This window comes from Borostomias antarcticus (genome assembly GCF_949987555.1).
Source record: "Borostomias antarcticus genome assembly, chromosome: 20".
In the NCBI taxonomy this organism is placed as follows: domain Eukaryota; kingdom Metazoa; phylum Chordata; class Actinopteri; order Stomiiformes; family Stomiidae; genus Borostomias; species Borostomias antarcticus.
In genome coordinates, this window is record NC_140253.1 from 1,571,169 (window position 1) to 1,592,809 (window position 21,641).

The following is a 21,641-nucleotide window of genomic DNA, read 5'->3' on the forward strand; positions in this document are numbered from 1 at the left end:
GTCCACCTGAAAAAAAACATAAGGGGTATGTATGGCTTTTTTTTTTTCAGACCAAATTTATTTTTATCTACAATCTTCATGAACATTCACAGGTATGTAGGCCAAGCAATTCTGATCATAGATCTGCCACCCAGGGGTGTCTAGTCCATTACTAGGCCGAGCAGGGAACAATTGAATTATGTCCACCTGAAAAAAAACATAAGGGGTATGTATGGCTTTTTTTTTTTCAGACCAAATTTATTTTTATCTACAATCTTCATGAACCTTCACAGGTATATAGGCCAAGCAATTCTGATCATAGATCTGCCACCCAGGGGTGTCTAGTCCATTACTAGGCCGAGCAGTGAACAATTGAATTATGTCCACCTGAAAAAAAACATAAGGGGTATGTATGGCTCTTTTTTTTTTCAGACCAAATTTATTTTTATCTACAATCTTCATGAACATTCACAGGTATGTAGGCCAAGCAATTCTGATCATAGATCTGCCACCCAGGGGTGTCTAGTCCATTACTAGGCCGAGCAGTGAACAATTGAATTATGTCCACCTGAAAAAAAACATAAGGGGTATGTATGGCTTTTTTTTTTCAGACCAAATTTATTTTTTATCTACAATCTTCATGAACCTTCACAGGTATATAGGCCAAGCAATTCTGATCATAGATCTGCCACCCAGGGGTGTCTAGTCCATTACTAGGCCGAGCAGTGAACAATTTAATTATGTCCACCTGAAAAAAAACATAAGGGGTATGTATGGCTTTTTTTTTTTCAGACCAAATTTATTTTTATCTACAATCTTCATGAACATTCACAGGTATGTAGGCCAATCCATTCTGATCATAGATCTGCCACCCAGGGGTGTCTAGTCCATTACTAGGCCGAGCAGTGAACAATTGAATTATGTCCACCTGAAAAAAAACATAAGGGGTATGTATGGCTTTTTTTTTTTCAGACCAAATTTATTTTTATCTACAATCTTCATGAACATTCACAGGTATGTAGGCCAAGCAATTCTGATCATAGATCTGCCACCCAGGGGTGTCTAGTCCATTACTAGGCCGAGCAGTGAACAATTGAATTATGTCCACCTGAAAAAAAACATAAGGGGTATGTATGGCTTTTTTTTTTTCAGACCAAATTTATTTTTATCTACAATCTTCATGAACATTCACAGGTATGTAGGCCAAGCAATTCTGATCATAGATCTGCCACCCAGGGGTGTCTAGTCCATTACTAGGCCGAGCAGTGAACAATTGAATTATGTCCACCTGAAAAAAAACATAAGGGGTATGTATGGCTTTTTTTTTTTCAGACCAAATTTATTTTTATCTACAATCTTCATGAACCTTCACAGGTATATAGGCCAAGCAATTCTGATCATAGATCTGCCACCCAGGGGTGTCTAGTCCATTACTAGGCCGAGCAGTGAACAATTGAATTATGTCCACCTGAAAAAAAACATAAGGGGTATGTATGGGTCTTTTTTTTTTCAGACCAAATTTATTTTTATCTACAATCTTCATGAACATTCACAGGTATGTAGGCCAAGCAATTCTGATCATAGATCTGCCACCCAGGGGTGTCTAGTCCATTACTAGGCCGAGCAGTGAACAATTGAATTATGTCCATCTGAAAAAAAACATAAGGGGTATGTATGGCTTTTTTTTTTTCAGACCAAATTTATTTTTATCTACAATCTTCATGAACATTCACAGGTATATAGGCCAATCCATTCTGATCATAGATCTGCCACCCAGGGGTGTCTAGTCCATTACTAGGCCGAGCAGTGAACAATTTAATTATGTCCACCTGAAAAAAAACATAAGGGGTATGTATGGCTCTTTTTTTTTTCAGACCAAATTTATTTTTATCTACAATCTTCATGAACATTCACAGGTATGTAGGCCAAGCAATTCTGATCATAGATCTGCCACCCAGGGGTGTCTAGTCCATTACTAGGCTGAGCAGTGAACAATTGAATTATGTCCACCTGAAAAAAAACATAAGGGGTATGTATGGCTTTTTTTTTTTCAGACCAAATTTATTTTTATCTACAATCTTCATGAACATTCACAGGTATGTAGGCCAATCCATTCTGATCATAGATCTGCCACCCAGGGGTGTCTAGTCCATTACTAGGCCGAGCAGTGAACAATTGAATTATGTCCACCTGAAAAAAAACATAAGGGGTATGTATGGCTTTTTTTTGTTCAGACCAAATTTAATTTTATCTACAATCTTCATGAACATTCACAGGTATGTAGGCCAAGCAATTCTGATCATAGATCTGCCACCCAGGGGTGTCTAGTCCATTACTAGGCCGAGCAGTGAACAATTGAATTATGTCCACCTGAACAAAAACATAAGGGGTATGTATGGCTTTTTTTTTTTTTTTCAGACCAAATTAATTTTTATCTACAATCTTCATGAACATTCACAGGTATATAGGCCAATCCATTCTGATCATAGATCTGCCACCCAGGGGTGTCTAGGCCATTACTAGGCCGAGCAGTGAACAATTGAATTATGTCCACCTGAAAAAAAACATAAGAGGTATGTATGGCATTTTTTTTTTCAGACCAAATTTATTTTTATCTACAATCTTCATGAACATTCACAGGTATATAGGCCAATCCATTCTGATCATAGATCTGCCACCCAGGGGTGTCTAGTCCATTACTAGGCCGAGCAGTGAACAATTGAATTATGTCCACCTGAAAAAAAACATAAGGGGTATGTATGGCTTTTTTTTTTTCAGACCAAATTTATTTTTATCTACAATCTTCATGAACATTCACAGGTATGTAGGCCAAGCAATTCTGATCATAGATCTGCCACCCAGGGGTGTCTAGTCCATTACTAGGCCGAGCAGTGAACAATTTAATTATGTCCACCTGAAAAAAAACATAAGGGGTATGTATGGCTCTTTTTTTTTTCAGACCAAATTTATTTTTATCTACAATCTTCATGAACATTCACAGGTATGTAGGCCAAGCAATTCTGATCATAGATCTGCCACCCAGGGGTGTCTAGTCCATTACTAGGCCGAGCAGGGAACAATTGAATTATGTCCACCTGAAAAAAAACATAAGGGGTATGTATGGCTTTTTTTTTTTCAGACCAAATTTATTTTTATCTACAATCTTCATGAACATTCACAGGTATGTAGGCCAAGCAATTCTGATCATAGATCTGCCACCCAGGGGTGTCTAGTCCATTACTAGGCCGAGCAGGGAACAATTGAATTATGTCCACCTGAAAAAAAACATAAGGGGTATGTATGGCTTTTTTTTTTTCAGACCAAATTTATTTTTATCTACAATCTTCATGAACCTTCACAGGTATATAGGCCAAGCAATTCTGATCATAGATCTGCCACCCAGGGGTGTCTAGTCCATTACTAGGCCGAGCAGTGAACAATTGAATTATGTCCACCTGAAAAAAAACATAAGGGGTATGTATGGCTCTTTTTTTTTTCAGACCAAATTTATTTTTATCTACAATCTTCATGAACATTCACATGTATGTAGGCCAAGCAATTCTGATCATAGATCTGCCACCCAGGGGTGTCTAGTCCATTACTAGGCCGAGCAGTGAACAATTGAATTATGTCCACCTGAAAAAAAACATAAGGGGTATGTATGGCTTTTTTTTTTTCAGACCAAATGTATTTTTATCTACAATCTTCATGAACATTCACAGGTATATAGGCCAATCCATTCTGATCATAGATCTGCCACCCAGGGGTGTCTAGTCCATTACTAGGCCGAGCAGTGAACAATTTAATTATGTCCACCTGAAAAAAAACATAAGGGGTATGTATGGCTTTTTTTTTTTCAGACCAAATTTAATTTTATCTACAATCTTCATGAACATTCACAGGTATATAGGCCAATCCATTCTGATCATAGATCTGCCACCCAGGGGTGTCTAGTCCATTACTAGGCCGAGCAGTGAACAATTGAATTATGTCCACCTGAAAAAAAACATAAGGGGTATGTATGGCTTTTTTTTTTCAGACCAAATTTATTTTTATCTACAATCTTCATGAACCTTCACAGGTATATAGGCCAAGCAATTCTGATCATAGATCTGCCACCCAGGGGTGTCTAGTCCATTACTAGGCCGAGCAGTGAACAATTTAATTATGTCCACCTGAAAAAAAACATAAGGGGTATGTATGGCTTTTTTTTTTTCAGACCAAATTTATTTTTATCTACAATCTTCATGAACATTCACAGGTATGTAGGCCAATCCATTCTGATCATAGATCTGCCACCCAGGGGTGTCTAGTCCATTACTAGGCCGAGCAGTGAACAATTGAATTATGTCCACCTGAAAAAAAACATAAGGGGTATGTATGGCTTTTTTTTTTTCAGACCAAATTTATTTTTATCTACAATCTTCATGAACATTCACAGGTATGTAGGCCAAGCAATTCTGATCATAGATCTGCCACCCAGGGGTGTCTAGTCCATTACTAGGCCGAGCAGTGAACAATTGAATTATGTCCACCTGAAAAAAAACATAAGGGGTATGTATGGCTTTTTTTTTTTCAGACCAAATTTATTTTTATCTACAATCTTCATGAACATTCACAGGTATGTAGGCCAAGCAATTCTGATCATAGATCTGCCACCCAGGGGTGTCTAGTCCATTACTAGGCCGAGCAGTGAACAATTGAATTATGTCCACCTGAAAAAAAACATAAGGGGTATGTATGGCTTTTTTTTTTTTCAGACCAAATTTATTTTTATCTACAATCTTCATGAACATTCACAGGTATGTAGGCCAAGCAATTCTGATCATAGATCTGCCACCCAGGGGTGTCTAGTCCATTACTAGGCCGAGCAGTGAACAATTGAATTATGTCCACCTGAAAAAAAACATAAGGGGTATGTATGGCATTTTTTTTTTCAGACCAAATTTATTTTTATCTACAATCTTCATGAACATTCACAGGTATATAGGCCAATCCATTCTGATCATAGATCTGCCACCCAGGGGTGTCTAGTCCATTACTAGGCCGAGCAGTGAACAATTGAATTATGTCCACCTGAAAAAAAACATAAGGGGTATGTATGGCTTTTTTTTTTAAGACCAAATTTATTTTTATCTACAATCTTCATGAACCTTCACAGGTATATAGGCCAAGCAATTCTGATCATAGATCTGCCACCCAGGGGTGTCTAGTCCATTACTAGGCCGAGCAGTGAACAATTTAATTATGTCCACCTGAAAAAAAACATAAGGGGTATGTATGGCTTTTTTTTTTTCAGACCAAATTTATTTTTATCTACAATCTTCATGAACATTCACAGGTATGTAGGCCAATCCATTCTGATCATAGATCTGCCACCCAGGGGTGTCTAGTCCATTACTAGGCCGAGCAGTGAACAATTGAATTATGTCCACCTGAAAAAAAACATAAGGGGTATGTATGGCTTTTTTTTTTTCAGACCAAATTTATTTTTATCTACAATCTTCATGAACATTCACAGGTATGTAGGCCAATCCATTCTGATCATAGATCTGCCACCCAGGGGTGTCTAGTCCATTACTAGGCCGAGCAGTGAACAATTGAATTATGTCCACCTGAAAAAAAACATAAGGGGTATGTATGGCTTTTTTTTTTTCAGACCAAATTTATTTTTATCTACAATCTTCATGAACATTCACAGGTATGTAGGCCAAGCAATTCTGATCATAGATCTGCCACCCAGGGGTGTCTAGTCCATTACTAGGCCGAGCAGTGAACAATTGAATTATGTCCACCTGAAAAAAAACATAAGGGGTATGTATGGCTTTTTTTTTTTCAGACCAAATTTATTTTTATCTACAATCTTCATGAACATTCACAGGTATATAGGCCAATCCATTCTGATCATAGATCTGCCACCCAGGGGTGTCTAGTCCATTACTAGGCCGAGCAGTGAACAATTGAATTATGTCCACCTGAAAAAAAACATAAGGGGTATGTATGGCTTTTTTTTTTCAGACCAAATTTATTTTTATCTACAATCTTCATGAACCTTCACAGGTATATAGGCCAAGCAATTCTGATCATAGATCTGCCACCCAGGGGTGTCTAGTCCATTACTAGGCCGAGCAGTGAACAATTTAATTATGTCCACCTGAAAAAAAACATAAGGGGTATGTATGGCTTTTTTTTTTTCAGACCAAATTTATTTTTATCTACAATCTTCATGAACATTCACAGGTATGTAGGCCAATCCATTCTGATCATAGATCTGCCACCCAGGGGTGTCTAGTCCATTACTAGGCCGAGCAGTGAACAATTGAATTATGTCCACCTGAAAAAAAACATAAGGGGTATGTATGGCTTTTTTTTTTTCAGACCAAATTTATTTTTATCTACAATCTTCATGAACATTCACAGGTATGTAGGCCAAGCAATTCTGATCATAGATCTGCCACCCAGGGGTGTCTAGTCCATTACTAGGCCGAGCAGTGAACAATTTAATTATGTCCACCTGAAAAAAAACATAAGGGGTATGTATGGCATTTTTTTTTTCAGACCAAATTTATTTTTATCTACAATCTTCATGAACATTCACAGGTATATAGGCCAATCCATTCTGATCATAGATCTGCCACCCAGGGGTGTCTAGTCCATTACTAGGCCGAGCAGTGAACAATTGAATTATGTCCACCTGAAAAAAAACATAAGGGGTATGTATGGCTTTTTTTTTTAAGACCAAATTTATTTTTATCTACAATCTTCATGAACCTTCACAGGTATATAGGCCAAGCAATTCTGATCATAGATCTGCCACCCAGGGGTGTCTAGTCCATTACTAGGCCGAGCAGTGAACAATTTAATTATGTCCACCTGAAAAAAAACATAAGGGGTATGTATGGCTTTTTTTTTTTCAGACCAAATTTATTTTTATCTACAATCTTCATGAACATTCACAGGTATGTAGGCCAATCCATTCTGATCATAGATCTGCCACCCAGGGGTGTCTAGTCCATTACTAGGCCGAGCAGTGAACAATTGAATTATGTCCACCTGAAAAAAAACATAAGGGGTATGTATGGCTTTTTTTTTTTCAGACCAAATTTATTTTTATCTACAATCTTCATGAACATTCACAGGTATGTAGGCCAATCCATTCTGATCATAGATCTGCCACCCAGGGGTGTCTAGTCCATTACTAGGCCGAGCAGTGAACAATTTAATTATGTCCACCTGAAAAAAAACATAAGGGGTATGTATGGCTTTTTTTTTTTCAGACCAAATTTATTTTTATCTACAATCTTCATGAACATTCACAGGTATGTAGGCCAAGCAATTCTGATCATAGATCTGCCACCCAGGGGTGTCTAGTCCATTACTAGGCCGAGCAGTGAACAATTGAATTATGTCCACCTGAAAAAAAACATAAGGGGTATGTATGGCTTTTTTTTTTTCAGACCAAATTTATTTTTATCTACAATCTTCATGAACATTCACAGGTATATAGGCCAATCCATTCTGATCATAGATCTGCCACCCAGGGGTGTCTAGTCCATTACTAGGCCGAGCAGTGAACAATTGAATTATGTCCACCTGAAAAAAAACATAAGGGGTATGTATGGCTTTTTTTTTTCAGACCAAATTTATTTTTATCTACAATCTTCATGAACCTTCACAGGTATATAGGCCAAGCAATTCTGATCATAGATCTGCCACCCAGGGGTGTCTAGTCCATTACTAGGCCGAGCAGTGAACAATTTAATTATGTCCACCTGAAAAAAAACATAAGGGGTATGTATGGCTTTTTTTTTTTCAGACCAAATTTATTTTTATCTACAATCTTCATGAACATTCACAGGTATGTAGGCCAATCCATTCTGATCATAGATCTGCCACCCAGGGGTGTCTAGTCCATTACTAGGCCGAGCAGTGAACAATTGAATTATGTCCACCTGAAAAAAAACATAAGGGGTATGTATGGCTTTTTTTTTTTCAGACCAAATTTATTTTTATCTACAATCTTCATGAACATTCACAGGTATGTAGGCCAAGCAATTCTGATCATAGATCTGCCACCCAGGGGTGTCTAGTCCATTACTAGGCCGAGCAGTGAACAATTGAATTATGTCCACCTGAAAAAAAACATAAGGGGTATGTATGGCTTTTTTTTTTTCAGACCAAATTTATTTTTATCTACAATCTTCATGAACATTCACAGGTATGTAGGCCAAGCAATTCTGATCATAGATCTGCCACCCAGGGGTGTCTAGTCCATTACTAGGCCGAGCAGTGAACAATTGAATTATGTCCACCTGAAAAAAAACATAAGGGGTATGTATGGCTTTTTTTTTTTCAGACCAAATTTATTTTTATCTACAATCTTCATGAACATTCACAGGTATGTAGGCCAAGCAATTCTGATCATAGATCTGCCACCCAGGGGTGTCTAGTCCATTACTAGGCCGAGCAGTGAACAATTGAATTATGTCCACCTGAAAAAAAACATAAGGGGTATGTATGGCATTTTTTTTTTCAGACCAAATTTATTTTTATCTACAATCTTCATGAACATTCACAGGTATATAGGCCAATCCATTCTGATCATAGATCTGCCACCCAGGGGTGTCTAGTCCATTACTAGGCCGAGCAGTGAACAATTTAATTATGTCCACCTGAAAAAAAACATAAGGGGTATGTATGGCATTTTTTTTTTCAGACCAAATTTATTTTTATCTACAATCTTCATGAACATTCACAGGTATATAGGCCAATCCATTCTGATCATAGATCTGCCACCCAGGGGTGTCTAGTCCATTACTAGGCCGAGCAGTGAACAATTGAATTATGTCCACCTGAAAAAAAACATAAGGGGTATGTATGGCTTTTTTTTTTTCAGACCAAATTTATTTTTATCTACAATCTTCATGAACCTTCACAGGTATATAGGCCAAGCAATTCTGATCATAGATCTGCCACCCAGGGGTGTCTAGTCCATTACTAGGCCGAGCAGTGAACAATTTAATTATGTCCACCTGAAAAAAAACATAAGGGGTATGTATGGCTTTTTTTTTTTCAGACCAAATTTATTTTTATCTACAATCTTCATGAACATTCACAGGTATGTAGGCCAATCCATTCTGATCATAGATCTGCCACCCAGGGGTGTCTAGTCCATTACTAGGCCGAGCAGTGAACAATTGAATTATGTCCACCTGAAAAAAAACATAAGGGGTATGTATGGCTTTTTTTTTTTCAGACCAAATTTATTTTTATCTACAATCTTCATGAACATTCACAGGTATGTAGGCCAAGCAATTCTGATCATAGATCTGCCACCCAGGGGTGTCTAGTCCATTACTAGGCCGAGCAGTGAACAATTGAATTATGTCCACCTGAAAAAAAACATAAGGGGTATGTATGGCTTTTTTTTTTTCAGACCAAATTTATTTTTATCTACAATCTTCATGAACATTCACAGGTATATAGGCCAATCCATTCTGATCATAGATCTGCCACCCAGGGGTGTCTAGTCCATTACTAGGCCGAGCAGTGAACAATTTAATTATGTCCACCTGAAAAAAAACATAAGGGGTATGTATGGCTTTTTTTTTTTCAGACCAAATTTATTTTTATCTACAATCTTCATGAACATTCACAGGTATATAGGCCAATCCATTCTGATCATAGATCTGCCACCCAGGGGTGTCTAGTCCATTACTAGGCCGAGCAGTGAACAATTGAATTATGTCCACCTGAAAAAAAACATAAGGGGTATGTATGGCTTTTTTTTTTCAGACCAAATTTATTTTTATCTACAATCTTCATGAACCTTCACAGGTATATAGGCCAAGCAATTCTGATCATAGATCTGCCACCCAGGGGTGTCTAGTCCATTACTAGGCCGAGCAGTGAACAATTTAATTATGTCCACCTGAAAAAAAACATAAGGGGTATGTATGGCATTTTTTTTTTCAGACCAAATTTATTTTTATCTACAATCTTCATGAACATTCACAGGTATATAGGCAAATCCATTCTGATCATAGATCTGCCACCCAGGGGTGTCTAGTCCATTACTAGGCCGAGCAGTGAACAATTGAATTATGTCCACCTGAAAAAAAACATAAGGGGTATGTATGGCTTTTTTTTTTCAGACCAAATTTATTTTTATCTACAATCTTCATGAACCTTCACAGGTATATAGGCCAAGCAATTCTGATCATAGATCTGCCACCCAGGGGTGTCTAGTCCATTACTAGGCCGAGCAGTGAACAATTTAATTATGTCCACCTGAAAAAAAACATAAGGGGTATGTATGGCTTTTTTTTTTTCAGACCAAATTTATTTTTATCTACAATCTTCATGAACATTCACAGGTATGTAGGCCAATCCATTCTGATCATAGATCTGCCACCCAGGGGTGTCTAGTCCATTACTAGGCCGAGCAGTGAACAATTGAATTATGTCCACCTGAAAAAAAACATAAGGGGTATGTATGGCTTTTTTTTTTCAGACCAAATTTATTTTTATCTACAATCTTCATGAACATTCACAGGTATGTAGGCCAAGCAATTCTGATCATAGATCTGCCACCCAGGGGTGTCTAGTCCATTACTAGGCCGAGCAGTGAACAATTGAATTATGTCCACCTGAAAAAAAACATAAGGGGTATGTATGGCTTTTTTTTTTTCAGACCAAATTTATTTTTATCTACAATCTTCATGAACATTCACAGGTATGTAGGCCAAGCAATTCTGATCATAGATCTGCCACCCAGGGGTGTCTAGTCCATTACTAGGCCGAGCAGTGAACAATTGAATTATGTCCACCTGAAAAAAAACATAAGGGGTATGTATGGCATTTTTTTTTTCAGACCAAATTTATTTTTATCTACAATCTTCATGAACATTCACAGGTATATAGGCCAATCCATTCTGATCATAGATCTGCCACCCAGGGGTGTCTAGTCCATTACTAGGCCGAGCAGTGAACAATTTAATTATGTCCACCTGAAAAAAAACATAAGGGGTATGTATGGCATTTTTTTTTTCAGACCAAATTTATTTTTATCTACAATCTTCATGAACATTCACAGGTATATAGGCCAATCCATTCTGATCATAGATCTGCCACCCAGGGGTGTCTAGTCCATTACTAGGCCGAGCAGTGAACAATTGAATTATGTCCACCTGAAAAAAAACATAAGGGGTATGTATGGCTTTTTTTTTTCAGACCAAATTTATTTTTATCTACAATCTTCATGAACCTTCACAGGTATATAGGCCAAGCAATTCTGATCATAGATCTGCCACCCAGGGGTGTCTAGTCCATTACTAGGCCGAGCAGTGAACAATTTAATTATGTCCACCTGAAAAAAAACATAAGGGGTATGTATGGCTTTTTTTTTTTCAGACCAAATTTATTTTTATCTACAATCTTCATGAACATTCACAGGTATGTAGGCCAATCCATTCTGATCATAGATCTGCCACCCAGGGGTGTCTAGTCCATTACTAGGCCGAGCAGTGAACAATTGAATTATGTCCACCTGAAAAAAAACATAAGGGGTATGTATGGCTTTTTTTTTTTCAGACCAAATTTATTTTTATCTACAATCTTCATGAACATTCACAGGTATGTAGGCCAAGCAATTCTGATCATAGATCTGCCACCCAGGGGTGTCTAGTCCATTACTAGGCCGAGCAGTGAACAATTGAATTATGTCCACCTGAAAAAAAACATAAGGGGTATGTATGGCTTTTTTTTTTTCAGACCAAATTTATTTTTATCTACAATCTTCATGAACATTCACAGGTATATAGGCCAATCCATTCTGATCATAGATCTGCCACCCAGGGGTGTCTAGTCCATTACTAGGCCGAGCAGTGAACAATTTAATTATGTCCACCTGAAAAAAAACATAAGGGGTATGTATGGCTTTTTTTTTTTCAGACCAAATTTATTTTTATCTACAATCTTCATGAACATTCACAGGTATATAGGCCAATCCATTCTGATCATAGATCTGCCACCCAGGGGTGTCTAGTCCATTACTAGGCCGAGCAGTGAACAATTGAATTATGTCCACCTGAAAAAAAACATAAGGGGTATGTATGGCTTTTTTTTTTCAGACCAAATTTATTTTTATCTACAATCTTCATGAACCTTCACAGGTATATAGGCCAAGCAATTCTGATCATAGATCTGCCACCCAGGGGTGTCTAGTCCATTACTAGGCCGAGCAGTGAACAATTTAATTATGTCCACCTGAAAAAAAACATAAGGGGTATGTATGGCTTTTTTTTTTTCAGACCAAATTTATTTTTATCTACAATCTTCATGAACATTCACAGGTATATAGGCAAATCCATTCTGATCATAGATCTGCCACCCAGGGGTGTCTAGTCCATTACTAGGCCGAGCAGTGAACAATTGAATTATGTCCACCTGAAAAAAAACATAAGGGGTATGTATGGCTTTTTTTTTTCAGACCAAATTTATTTTTATCTACAATCTTCATGAACCTTCACAGGTATATAGGCCAAGCAATTCTGATCATAGATCTGCCACCCAGGGGTGTCTAGTCCATTACTAGGCCGAGCAGTGAACAATTTAATTATGTCCACCTGAAAAAAAACATAAGGGGTATGTATGGCTTTTTTTTTTTCAGACCAAATTTATTTTTATCTACAATCTTCATGAACATTCACAGGTATATAGGCCAATCCATTCTGATCATAGATCTGCCACCCAGGGGTGTCTAGTCCATTACTAGGCCGAGCAGTGAACAATTGAATTATGTCCACCTGAAAAAAAACATAAGGGGTATGTATGGCTTTTTTTTTTCAGACCAAATTTATTTTTATCTACAATCTTCATGAACCTTCACAGGTATATAGGCCAAGCAATTCTGATCATAGATCTGCCACCCAGGGGTGTCTAGTCCATTACTAGGCCGAGCAGTGAACAATTTAATTATGTCCACCTGAAAAAAAACATAAGGGGTATGTATGGCTTTTTTTTTTTCAGACCAAATTTATTTTTATCTACAATCTTCATGAACATTCACAGGTATGTAGGCCAATCCATTCTGATCATAGATCTGCCACCCAGGGGTGTCTAGTCCATTACTAGGCCGAGCAGTGAACAATTGAATTATGTCCACCTGAAAAAAAACATAAGGGGTATGTATGGCTTTTTTTTTTCAGACCAAATTTATTTTTATCTACAATCTTCATGAACCTTCACAGGTATATAGGCCAAGCAATTCTGATCATAGATCTGCCACCCAGGGGTGTCTAGTCCATTACTAGGCCGAGCAGTGAACAATTGAATTATGTCCACCTGAAAAAAAACATAAGGGGTATGTATGGCATTTTTTTTTTCAGACCAAATTTATTTTTATCTACAATCTTCATGAACATTCACAGGTATGTAGGCCAAGCAATTCTGATCATAGATCTGCCACCCAGGGGTGTCTAGTCCATTACTAGGCCGAGCAGTGAACAATTGAATTATGTCCACCTGAAAAAAAACATAAGGGGTATGTATGGCATTTTTTTTTTCAGACCAAATTTATTTTTATCTACAATCTTCATGAACATTCACAGGTATGTAGGCCAAGCAATTCTGATCATAGATCTGCCACCCAGGGGTGTCTAGTCCATTACTAGGCCGAGCAGTGAACAATTGAATTATGTCCACCTGAAAAAAAACATAACATGTATGGCTTTTTTTTTTTCAGACCAAATTTATTTTTATCTACAATCTTCATGAACATTCACAGGTATATAGGCCAATCCATTCTGATCATAGATCTGCCACCCAGGGGTGTCTAGTCCATTACTAGGCCGAGCAGTGAACAATTGAATTATGTCCACCTGAAAAAAAACATAAGGGGTATGTATGGCTTTTTTTTTTCAGACCAAATTTATTTTTATCTACAATCTTCATGAACCTTCACAGGTATATAGGCCAAGCAATTCTGATCATAGATCTGCCACCCAGGGGTGTCTAGTCCATTACTAGGCCGAGCAGTGAACAATTTAATTATGTCCACCTGAAAAAAAACATAAGGGGTATGTATGGCTTTTTTTTTTTCGGACCAAATTTATTTTTATCTACAATCTTCATGAACATTCACAGGTATATAGGCCAATCCATTCTGATCATAGATCTGCCACCCAGGGGTGTCTAGTCCATTACTAGGCCGAGCAGTGAACAATTGAATTATGTCCACCTGAAAAAAAACATAAGGCTCTTTTTTTTTTCAGACCAAATTTATTTTTATCTACAATCTTCATGAACATTCACAGGTATGTAGGCCAAGCAATTCTGATCATAGATCTGCCACCCAGGGGTGTCTAGTCCATTACTAGGCCGAGCAGTGAACAATTGAATTATGTCCACCTGAAAAAAAACATAAGGGGTATGTATGGCTTTTTTTTTTTCAGACCAAATTTATTTTTATCTACAATCTTCATGAACCTTCACAGGTATGTAGGCCAAGCAATTCTGCTCAGTTTCCTTCACCTAAACCCTCACTGAGACAGTTCATCTTCTGGTCAGACCATCACACCTGAGTGTTTGCTGCGTCTATGATTGGCCTAACGCTAAGACCCATCATGGTGTGGCAATGGTTCCAGATCTAAAACAAGTGGTCAGTTCTGAGCATGTGGCTCCCCATAGACTCAATGTTAGAGCTAGATCTGCTAACTGCTCCTATCCTGGTGATTGTTGCATTAGATCGGATTAATCTGGATAGGTGGCTCTAAGACAAGATGTCTGACTTCCCTGTCAATCAACTATAAAAAAAAACTGGCTGATTGAAGTAGTGAAAGTCACTCCATCATCCCATCCAGATGATTCATTTGATCACATTTCCCTCTGGTGTCATTTTAACAGACTCGCTGCCTGGTCTGTTGGCTTCAGACACTTGACGCTTTGAATGTGTGCTTTTGTATTTTTGTGTGTGTAGTCTATATAGGCCTATTGTTCAGTGTATTCCAGCCACGCTAACAATTCCCCCAATTTCTGAGTTGATCATGTGACCTCCCATTTTCCTAATATCTGACGCCATCTGCTGGTCGACGTAGTGGACAGCAACGTGTCCTCCTACACATCTGAAGCCCCTCCTCGTTTACACAGACACCTAAGTGCTCCGAATTGGCTTTTTTTCATGAATATCTTTTTTTAAACATGTGTCCTGCATATTCTCCCAAAATGGAAGTACAAATTCATTTCAACGCTACCACCCATCAACACGTTTTCTAGGACTATACACCGCAGCACAAACATGCCCGGCTAGCTCAGTCGGTAGAGCATGAGACTCTTAATCTCAGGGTCGTGGGTTCGAGCCCCACGTTGGGCGAGTATCTTTTGCGATAGAAACCTCAACAATGAGTCGCGGCGGCGTGGCCCAAACAAATGCAGCGAGCCAGCAAAATAAACATCCTCTAATCTAGCGTACTAGTAAATTGACGCCGACTCACTGTGTACCACATGGTCTGCACAAAAGAAAAACAAACTAGTACAACGCACTCAAATCACAATTTCAACAACTGGGGTTCTAAAAGTAGTTGATATAATACTAAAGTATTATTAACTCGTATTCCTAACTAACAAAAGACATTTCCCATTCGCATAAAAAGATAGCAGAGGATGGTTTCGATCCATCGACCTCTGGGTTATGGGCCCAGCACGCTTCCGCTGCGCCACTCTGCTGACCGGCTCCTCAGTGTAAAATGTCAGCTAATAAACATTAATGAAAGAGATGAGCGCTGTGGAATTCAAACTGTAAAAAGACTGACGGGATGAATCATTTCGAATAGCAAAGCTTCAAACAAAGCTTGCGGAAACAAAATAGGCTATCCTAAGAACAAAACAAACCGTCCGTCATTAGTTGTAAAATAAGTAGGCCTATATTAATTAAATTCCAAACAAATTGTACTGATTGCTTTACAGACAAAATTATTAGTCCAAATTTATTTTTAAGCGGTGCAGCCACTTTTACGTGACCTGTGTCCGTCCGTCGGTGTGTGTCAGTCCTCTTCATAGCATGAGATTTACACCAATCAGAAGAAACCAATACAGTTGCACACCAGCAGAGCGCAGTAGAGATTATTCATAAACTGCACCCGTCCTTCACCATCACTATACAACTGACCACTGGCTGTATGTGTATTTACAGGGAGGATAAGAGATCAACTCTAATTTACTGGTTACTTTACAGGCCCCCATGTCGCTACATTTATAACAAATACATAAGTAGCCACAAAGGTTGAGTTACAGTGAAGCAAATGTACAACTATGAAATACAAAATATCAAAGGTTGTAATTTAAAGAGAGACCTAAAGAGAGACCTAAAGACTTGGGACTTCTCCTGGTGAAATACATGTACATGTATTAGGCTATTTATTTTCTGATTACTTAGCGATTAAAAAATAATTTCACATAAGAATATTTCCATGGATCACATACATTTTCTCTGCATTTTCCTCGACATCCACTCCCTTCTTCTCCTCCTCTACCTCCTTCTCCTTCCCCACCTCCCTCTCCTCCTCCTCCTCCACTTCATCCGTCTCTCCCCAACCCTTCTCCCTCCCTCTCCTCTTCCTCCTCCTCTCTCTCAGGGCGCAGGGAAGGAAGTTGACCAGGAAGAGGAGTGTGGACAGACAGAGGAGGGAGAAGATGGCCCCCACCCCCACCTCCAGCTCTCTGTCTCCGAGCCTGTCCTCCTCCTCTTCCTCCTCCTCCTCTTCCTCCTCCTCCTCCCATGTGCTCTCCCTCTCCACGCCGGGCGAGAGGTAGGCGGCGCCCTCCTCGTGATTGGGCCTGAGCACCGCGCGTTCCAGCCCCTTCCTTCCCAGCATGCCCTCCTCACCCACCTGGCGGTTGTCGGGGGAGGAGTCCCCTGGGACGCCGTTGCCGGGGGTGGTGGTGGCGCCGCTGGTGCCGAAGTTGCCGTACGCGTCTCCGTCCGACTCCACCAGCGTGTCCGACGCGCCCAACTCAAAGTCAGACTCCTCGCTCCCCATTGGACGAAGGTCAGAGTCCAGGTTCACTCTTAGCCAACCAGATCCCTTCGCCAGCCTCCTGGTCCCGCCTCCTTCCCCGGACTTGAGGCCGTCGCTGTCGACGATGGAGTTGGACGTGATTGGCTCGCAGGTGGAGACGAGGAGCTCCGCCCGCAGCAAGGGTCCGCCCCCGTCTCCCTGGGCGACGATGCGCTGGGACGGGCCTGGCGTCACGGCAACCACGGACTCGGCCAATGAGGAGAGGCGCAGGAAGAAGGACACGCCCCTGAAGGCGGAGAGAAGAGAGGCGCTGTCATCACTGAACTGGAGCCAGACATTGATGATGGCCTCCTGGCGGAGAGAGAGAGAGAGAGAGAGGGAGGGAGGGAGGGAGGGAGACAGGGAGGGAGAGGGGGGGGGATCGATATAGAGGTGGAGAAGGAGAGAAAAGTTAAAGGGTGGCAGTGATAAAATGGGGGAAAGGGAGAGAGAGAGAAAGAGAGAGGGAGAGAGATAAAGAGAGAGGGAGAGAGAGAGATAGAGAGAGAGAGAGAGGGAGAGAGAGAGGGAGAGAGAGGGAGAGAGATAAAGAGAGAGGGAGAGAGAGAGAGAGAGAGAGGGAGAGAGAGAGAGAGAGAGGGAGAGAGAGAGGGATAGAGAGGGAGGAAGTGAGAGAGAAAGAGTCAGTAATGTACTCATGTACCTTCACATGCAGCTCTGATATCCCACAATGCACACCTGTAACAAGCCACACCAACGCTCACCTGCCCGGGGTCGGACAGAACATTGTAGGCTGTCACTGTTGCTGTGACGACGGACGGGTGGGCGGGGCTGGCCTTGATGGACATGCCCAGTCCGCTCACAACCTGCACTGATAGGTCACCTGGAGTCACGAGTTCAGAGGTCACGGTGACATCACAGCTGCCTAGGACACCATCCCATTGGTTCGATATGACCTGAGGGATAAGGAGGAAGACCAATAGGAATGTCTCCAAATTCTTTAGTCATGGAAGGTGGAGTGATCTTACTGGTGCTGGCGATTAAAACTTGAATCTTTTTCTAAAAAGATCAACTTTTATTCCGGTCACATGATGAGGAAGTGAACACCCACGTGAAGGGAGGTTTTCCCCGGCTGCAGGCCAATCAGATTGCTCTGTTTGTCAAGGGTGGCAATGCGAGGGTTCTCCACTCTCAGCCAATTACGGACAATCTCTGTCATGTCCACCAGCCAATCAGGTGAGCCCAGCAGATAGGTCAGCTGACCCCGGTCGTCCTTGGCGACGAACTGAGTCAGAACCTCAACTGTCGACCTCTGGAACACTGGGGAACAGCTGGACACACACACACATAATAATGATGTACATTAAGCATACAGGAAGTGCCACTAACACCAGGGGAGTTATGGGTACTGAAAACATCTTCTCCAAATGCATCGGCTGCCTATAATGGAGGAGATTTAGCAATATTTATCAGTCTGCTTGCTTTGCTTGACACTTGGTCAGCCCCATAATCCTCAGGCCTCAGACTACTAACCTATGGTCATGGCCCAGGCTGCCAGATATAAACACAGTTATCTGACCCGTGTAGCCTGGCTGTATAATGGCCTGAACCAGCGACCGGTACTCTAGCTGTTCAGTGAGAAACACCTCTTCTAAACTACAGTCAAAGGTCCAGCCTACTTCCAACAGGAACACCTCACTGAGGTCCTCCTCAATCACAAGCACATCCCATGCATGTATGTTTGAAAATACATGGGGGTCTCAAACACACACACACACACACACACACACACACACACACACACACACACACACACACACACACACACACACACACACACACAATCCTACTGTGAGTGTCGGCATTCATGTTTTCTCCTCTGTCTTCGAAGAACAAACGTAGTTTGCGCATCTCAAAACTGAGATATCAAATTTTCCTTCATCTGTCTTCAAGGAGCAGGGGGAGGGGCCAGGAGGTTCAGTCTTATTGTCTCAGTCCATACCTTCTACTGAGATACGTGGGATTAAATCAGATTATTACAGATTACAGAATCCCAGAAGAGCCAGATGGTCTAATCTCTGGCTCCCAGGACAGATGTGTTTCTTCCAAAATCATCTGCAACAGTATCCCTCCTTCAGTGTGTGTGTGTGTGTGTGTGTGTGTGTGTGTAGGTGTTTGTGTGTGTGTGTGTTTGTGCATTCACACAACCGCTTTTCCTGAAGCATGGCGTTCACCCCTCTACACAGATTTAAAAGCAAAGGATTGATGTAAAAATCCCACAAAATACAAACATGTTTATGTTTCCAAATGTGCAAGAGTGCATAGTGGGACTAGAGCTGGGACAGGGCAGGGTAGCGCATGTCCCTCTCTGCTCTCCAACTGGCAAATATTCAAAAATAAACAACAACTGCCAAACGGCTCTAGAACATTCCCACGGTAACGGCTCTCACTACTGACCCGTTGACGCTGAGCTGGCTCCAGCCGTCGATGGCATTGAGCTCGGGGTCGGAGAGGGACACGCGCAGGGGCACGGAGGGCGCCCACACGGACAGGCGCAGCGACCCACGGAGCGCGCCCAGTACAAACTCCACCCGCGCGCAGGTGCTGCCGGCGCCTGATTCGCTCCCGTCGACAAAGACGGCGGAGCAGTCGCTGGACACCTGTTGAGCCAATCAAAGAGAAGAACAGAAGTGAGATGGGTGGTACAGTACACTTCTGCAATACAGTGTGTGTGTGTGTTTGTGTGTGTGTGTGTGTTCAGTTCTGTCTTTACCTTGACAATGTTCTCGTTGGACGACTGGCACCTCACGGCGGAAGTGACATCAGACACCTTTCCATCATGCCCGACTGCCAGCACGATAACAGGAAGTGACACGGGCTCGCTGGTCAAGATGGCCGTGTTTATGATCGTGTCGCTCTGTCGATGTTAAACATTCAAGTCATTCAGCATCACAGAGAAGCAGAGAACATGACACACACACACAGACACACACACACAGACCAGAGGGGCAGGCACACTGGGAAAAGGTCCAAAAAGGATCCTCAGTTCAGGCGGTTAAACTACTTCCTGGGTCGTGGTAGGATAAGAATCCCAGGTTTGGGTTAAAGGAACACGCCAACCTTTGGGTAAATGATCTTATTTGCCATCTTCCCCAGAGTCAGATAAGAAGATACACACCCTTCTCTTCTCTGGGCAGTAGAGACCCGTTAGAGCCAAAATATTAGCCTGATATATATATATATATTTTTTTTTTTACTTTTATTTAATCAGGAAAGAAACCCATTGAAACACTGAAGTTCAGCTGCTGAAACACCAGATTTCCCCCCGGAGGATCAATCAAGTCTCTTATCTTATCTTAAGAGTCGTGTTAGGATAAGGATCACAGGTGTGGGTTAAGGACACTTAGCGTAACTGTTCAGTGCAACAGCTCGTTGGCGCGAGGTGAGCACGCCCCTGGCGGGGTGACCCCACGTAGACGAAACGAGGCGCCCCCCTACCTCGGTGAGGGCGACGACGCCGACCACCTCTCTGTCCGTGAAGGAGAAGCTGCTGACCACGCCCCCACGCGGCGGCGTAGGAGGAGGGTCATTGCGGCCGGAGTACTCCACCCACCAACTGGCCGGCACCGTCATGGCAACGCCAAAAGTCCGCCTCAGACCGTCCACTGAGAGGCACGCCACCTGGTGGAGAGACGAGGATCTGCGGGGGGAGAAGGGGGTGAGGGTAGTTTGAGGGGGGAGAAGGGGGGGAGGGTAGTTTGAGGGGGGAGAAGGGGGGGAGGGTAGTTTGAGGGGGGAGAAGGGGGTGAGGGTAGTTTGAGGGGGGAGAAGGGGGTGAGGGTAGTTTGAGGGGGGAGAAGGGGGTGAGGGTAGTTTGAGCACGCCCTGATCAGCCATCAGCTTTGGATCATTCCAGAATCTACAGAACGTTACAATGAATGTGATTCAAAAAAACACAACCAGAGCTTTTGTATTTTTGAAAACGTGAAAGCTAGGGCCAGGGAACATTGAGGGGGGAGAACGCTGGGTCTAGGGAACATTGAGGGGGGAGAACGCTGGGGAACATTGAGGGGGGAGAACGCTGGGGAACATTGAGGGGAGAGAACACTGGGGAACATTGAGGGGAGAGAACGCTGGGGAACATTGAGGGGAGAGAACGCTGGGGAACATTGAGGGGAGAGAACGCTGGGTCTGGGGAACATTGAGGGGAGAGAACGCTGGGTCTGGGGAACATTGAGGGGAGAGAACGCTGGGGAACATTGAGGGGAGAGAACGCTGGGGAACATTGAGGGGAGAGAACGCTGGGGAACATTGAGGGGAGAGAACGCTGGGGAACATTGAGGGGAGAGAACGCTGGGGAACATTGAGGGGAGAGAACGCTGGGGAACATTGAGGGGAGAGAACGCTGGGGAACATTGAGGGGAGAGAACACTGGGGAACATTGAGGGGAGAGAACGCTGGGGAACATTGAGGGGAGAGAACGCTGGGGAACATTGAGGGGAGAGAACGCTGGGGAACATTGAGGGGAGAGAACGCTGGGTCTAGGGAACATTGAGGGGGGAGAACGCTGGGGAACATTGAGGGGAGAGAACACTGGGGAACATTGAGGGGAGAGAACACTGGGGAACATTGAGGGGAGAGAACGCT

At 41.8% G+C, this 21,641-nt stretch overlaps 1 protein-coding gene across 1 annotated transcript in view; it reads right to left on the reverse strand.

The window, feature by feature from the left end:
• Window positions 1-21,641, reverse strand: part of tmem132a (transmembrane protein 132A) — a gene marked incomplete at both ends in the record, with an annotated part of 30,037 nt that overhangs the window by 3,135 nt on the left and 5,261 nt on the right. The window contains 6 exon segments of the mRNA XM_084454422.1: window positions 16,527-17,345; window positions 17,759-17,950; window positions 18,106-18,325; window positions 19,452-19,654; window positions 19,768-19,911; window positions 20,493-20,694. Of these exon segments, the coding sequence (XP_084310548.1) occupies window positions 16,527-17,345; window positions 17,759-17,950; window positions 18,106-18,325; window positions 19,452-19,654; window positions 19,768-19,911; window positions 20,493-20,694 (1,780 nt within the window).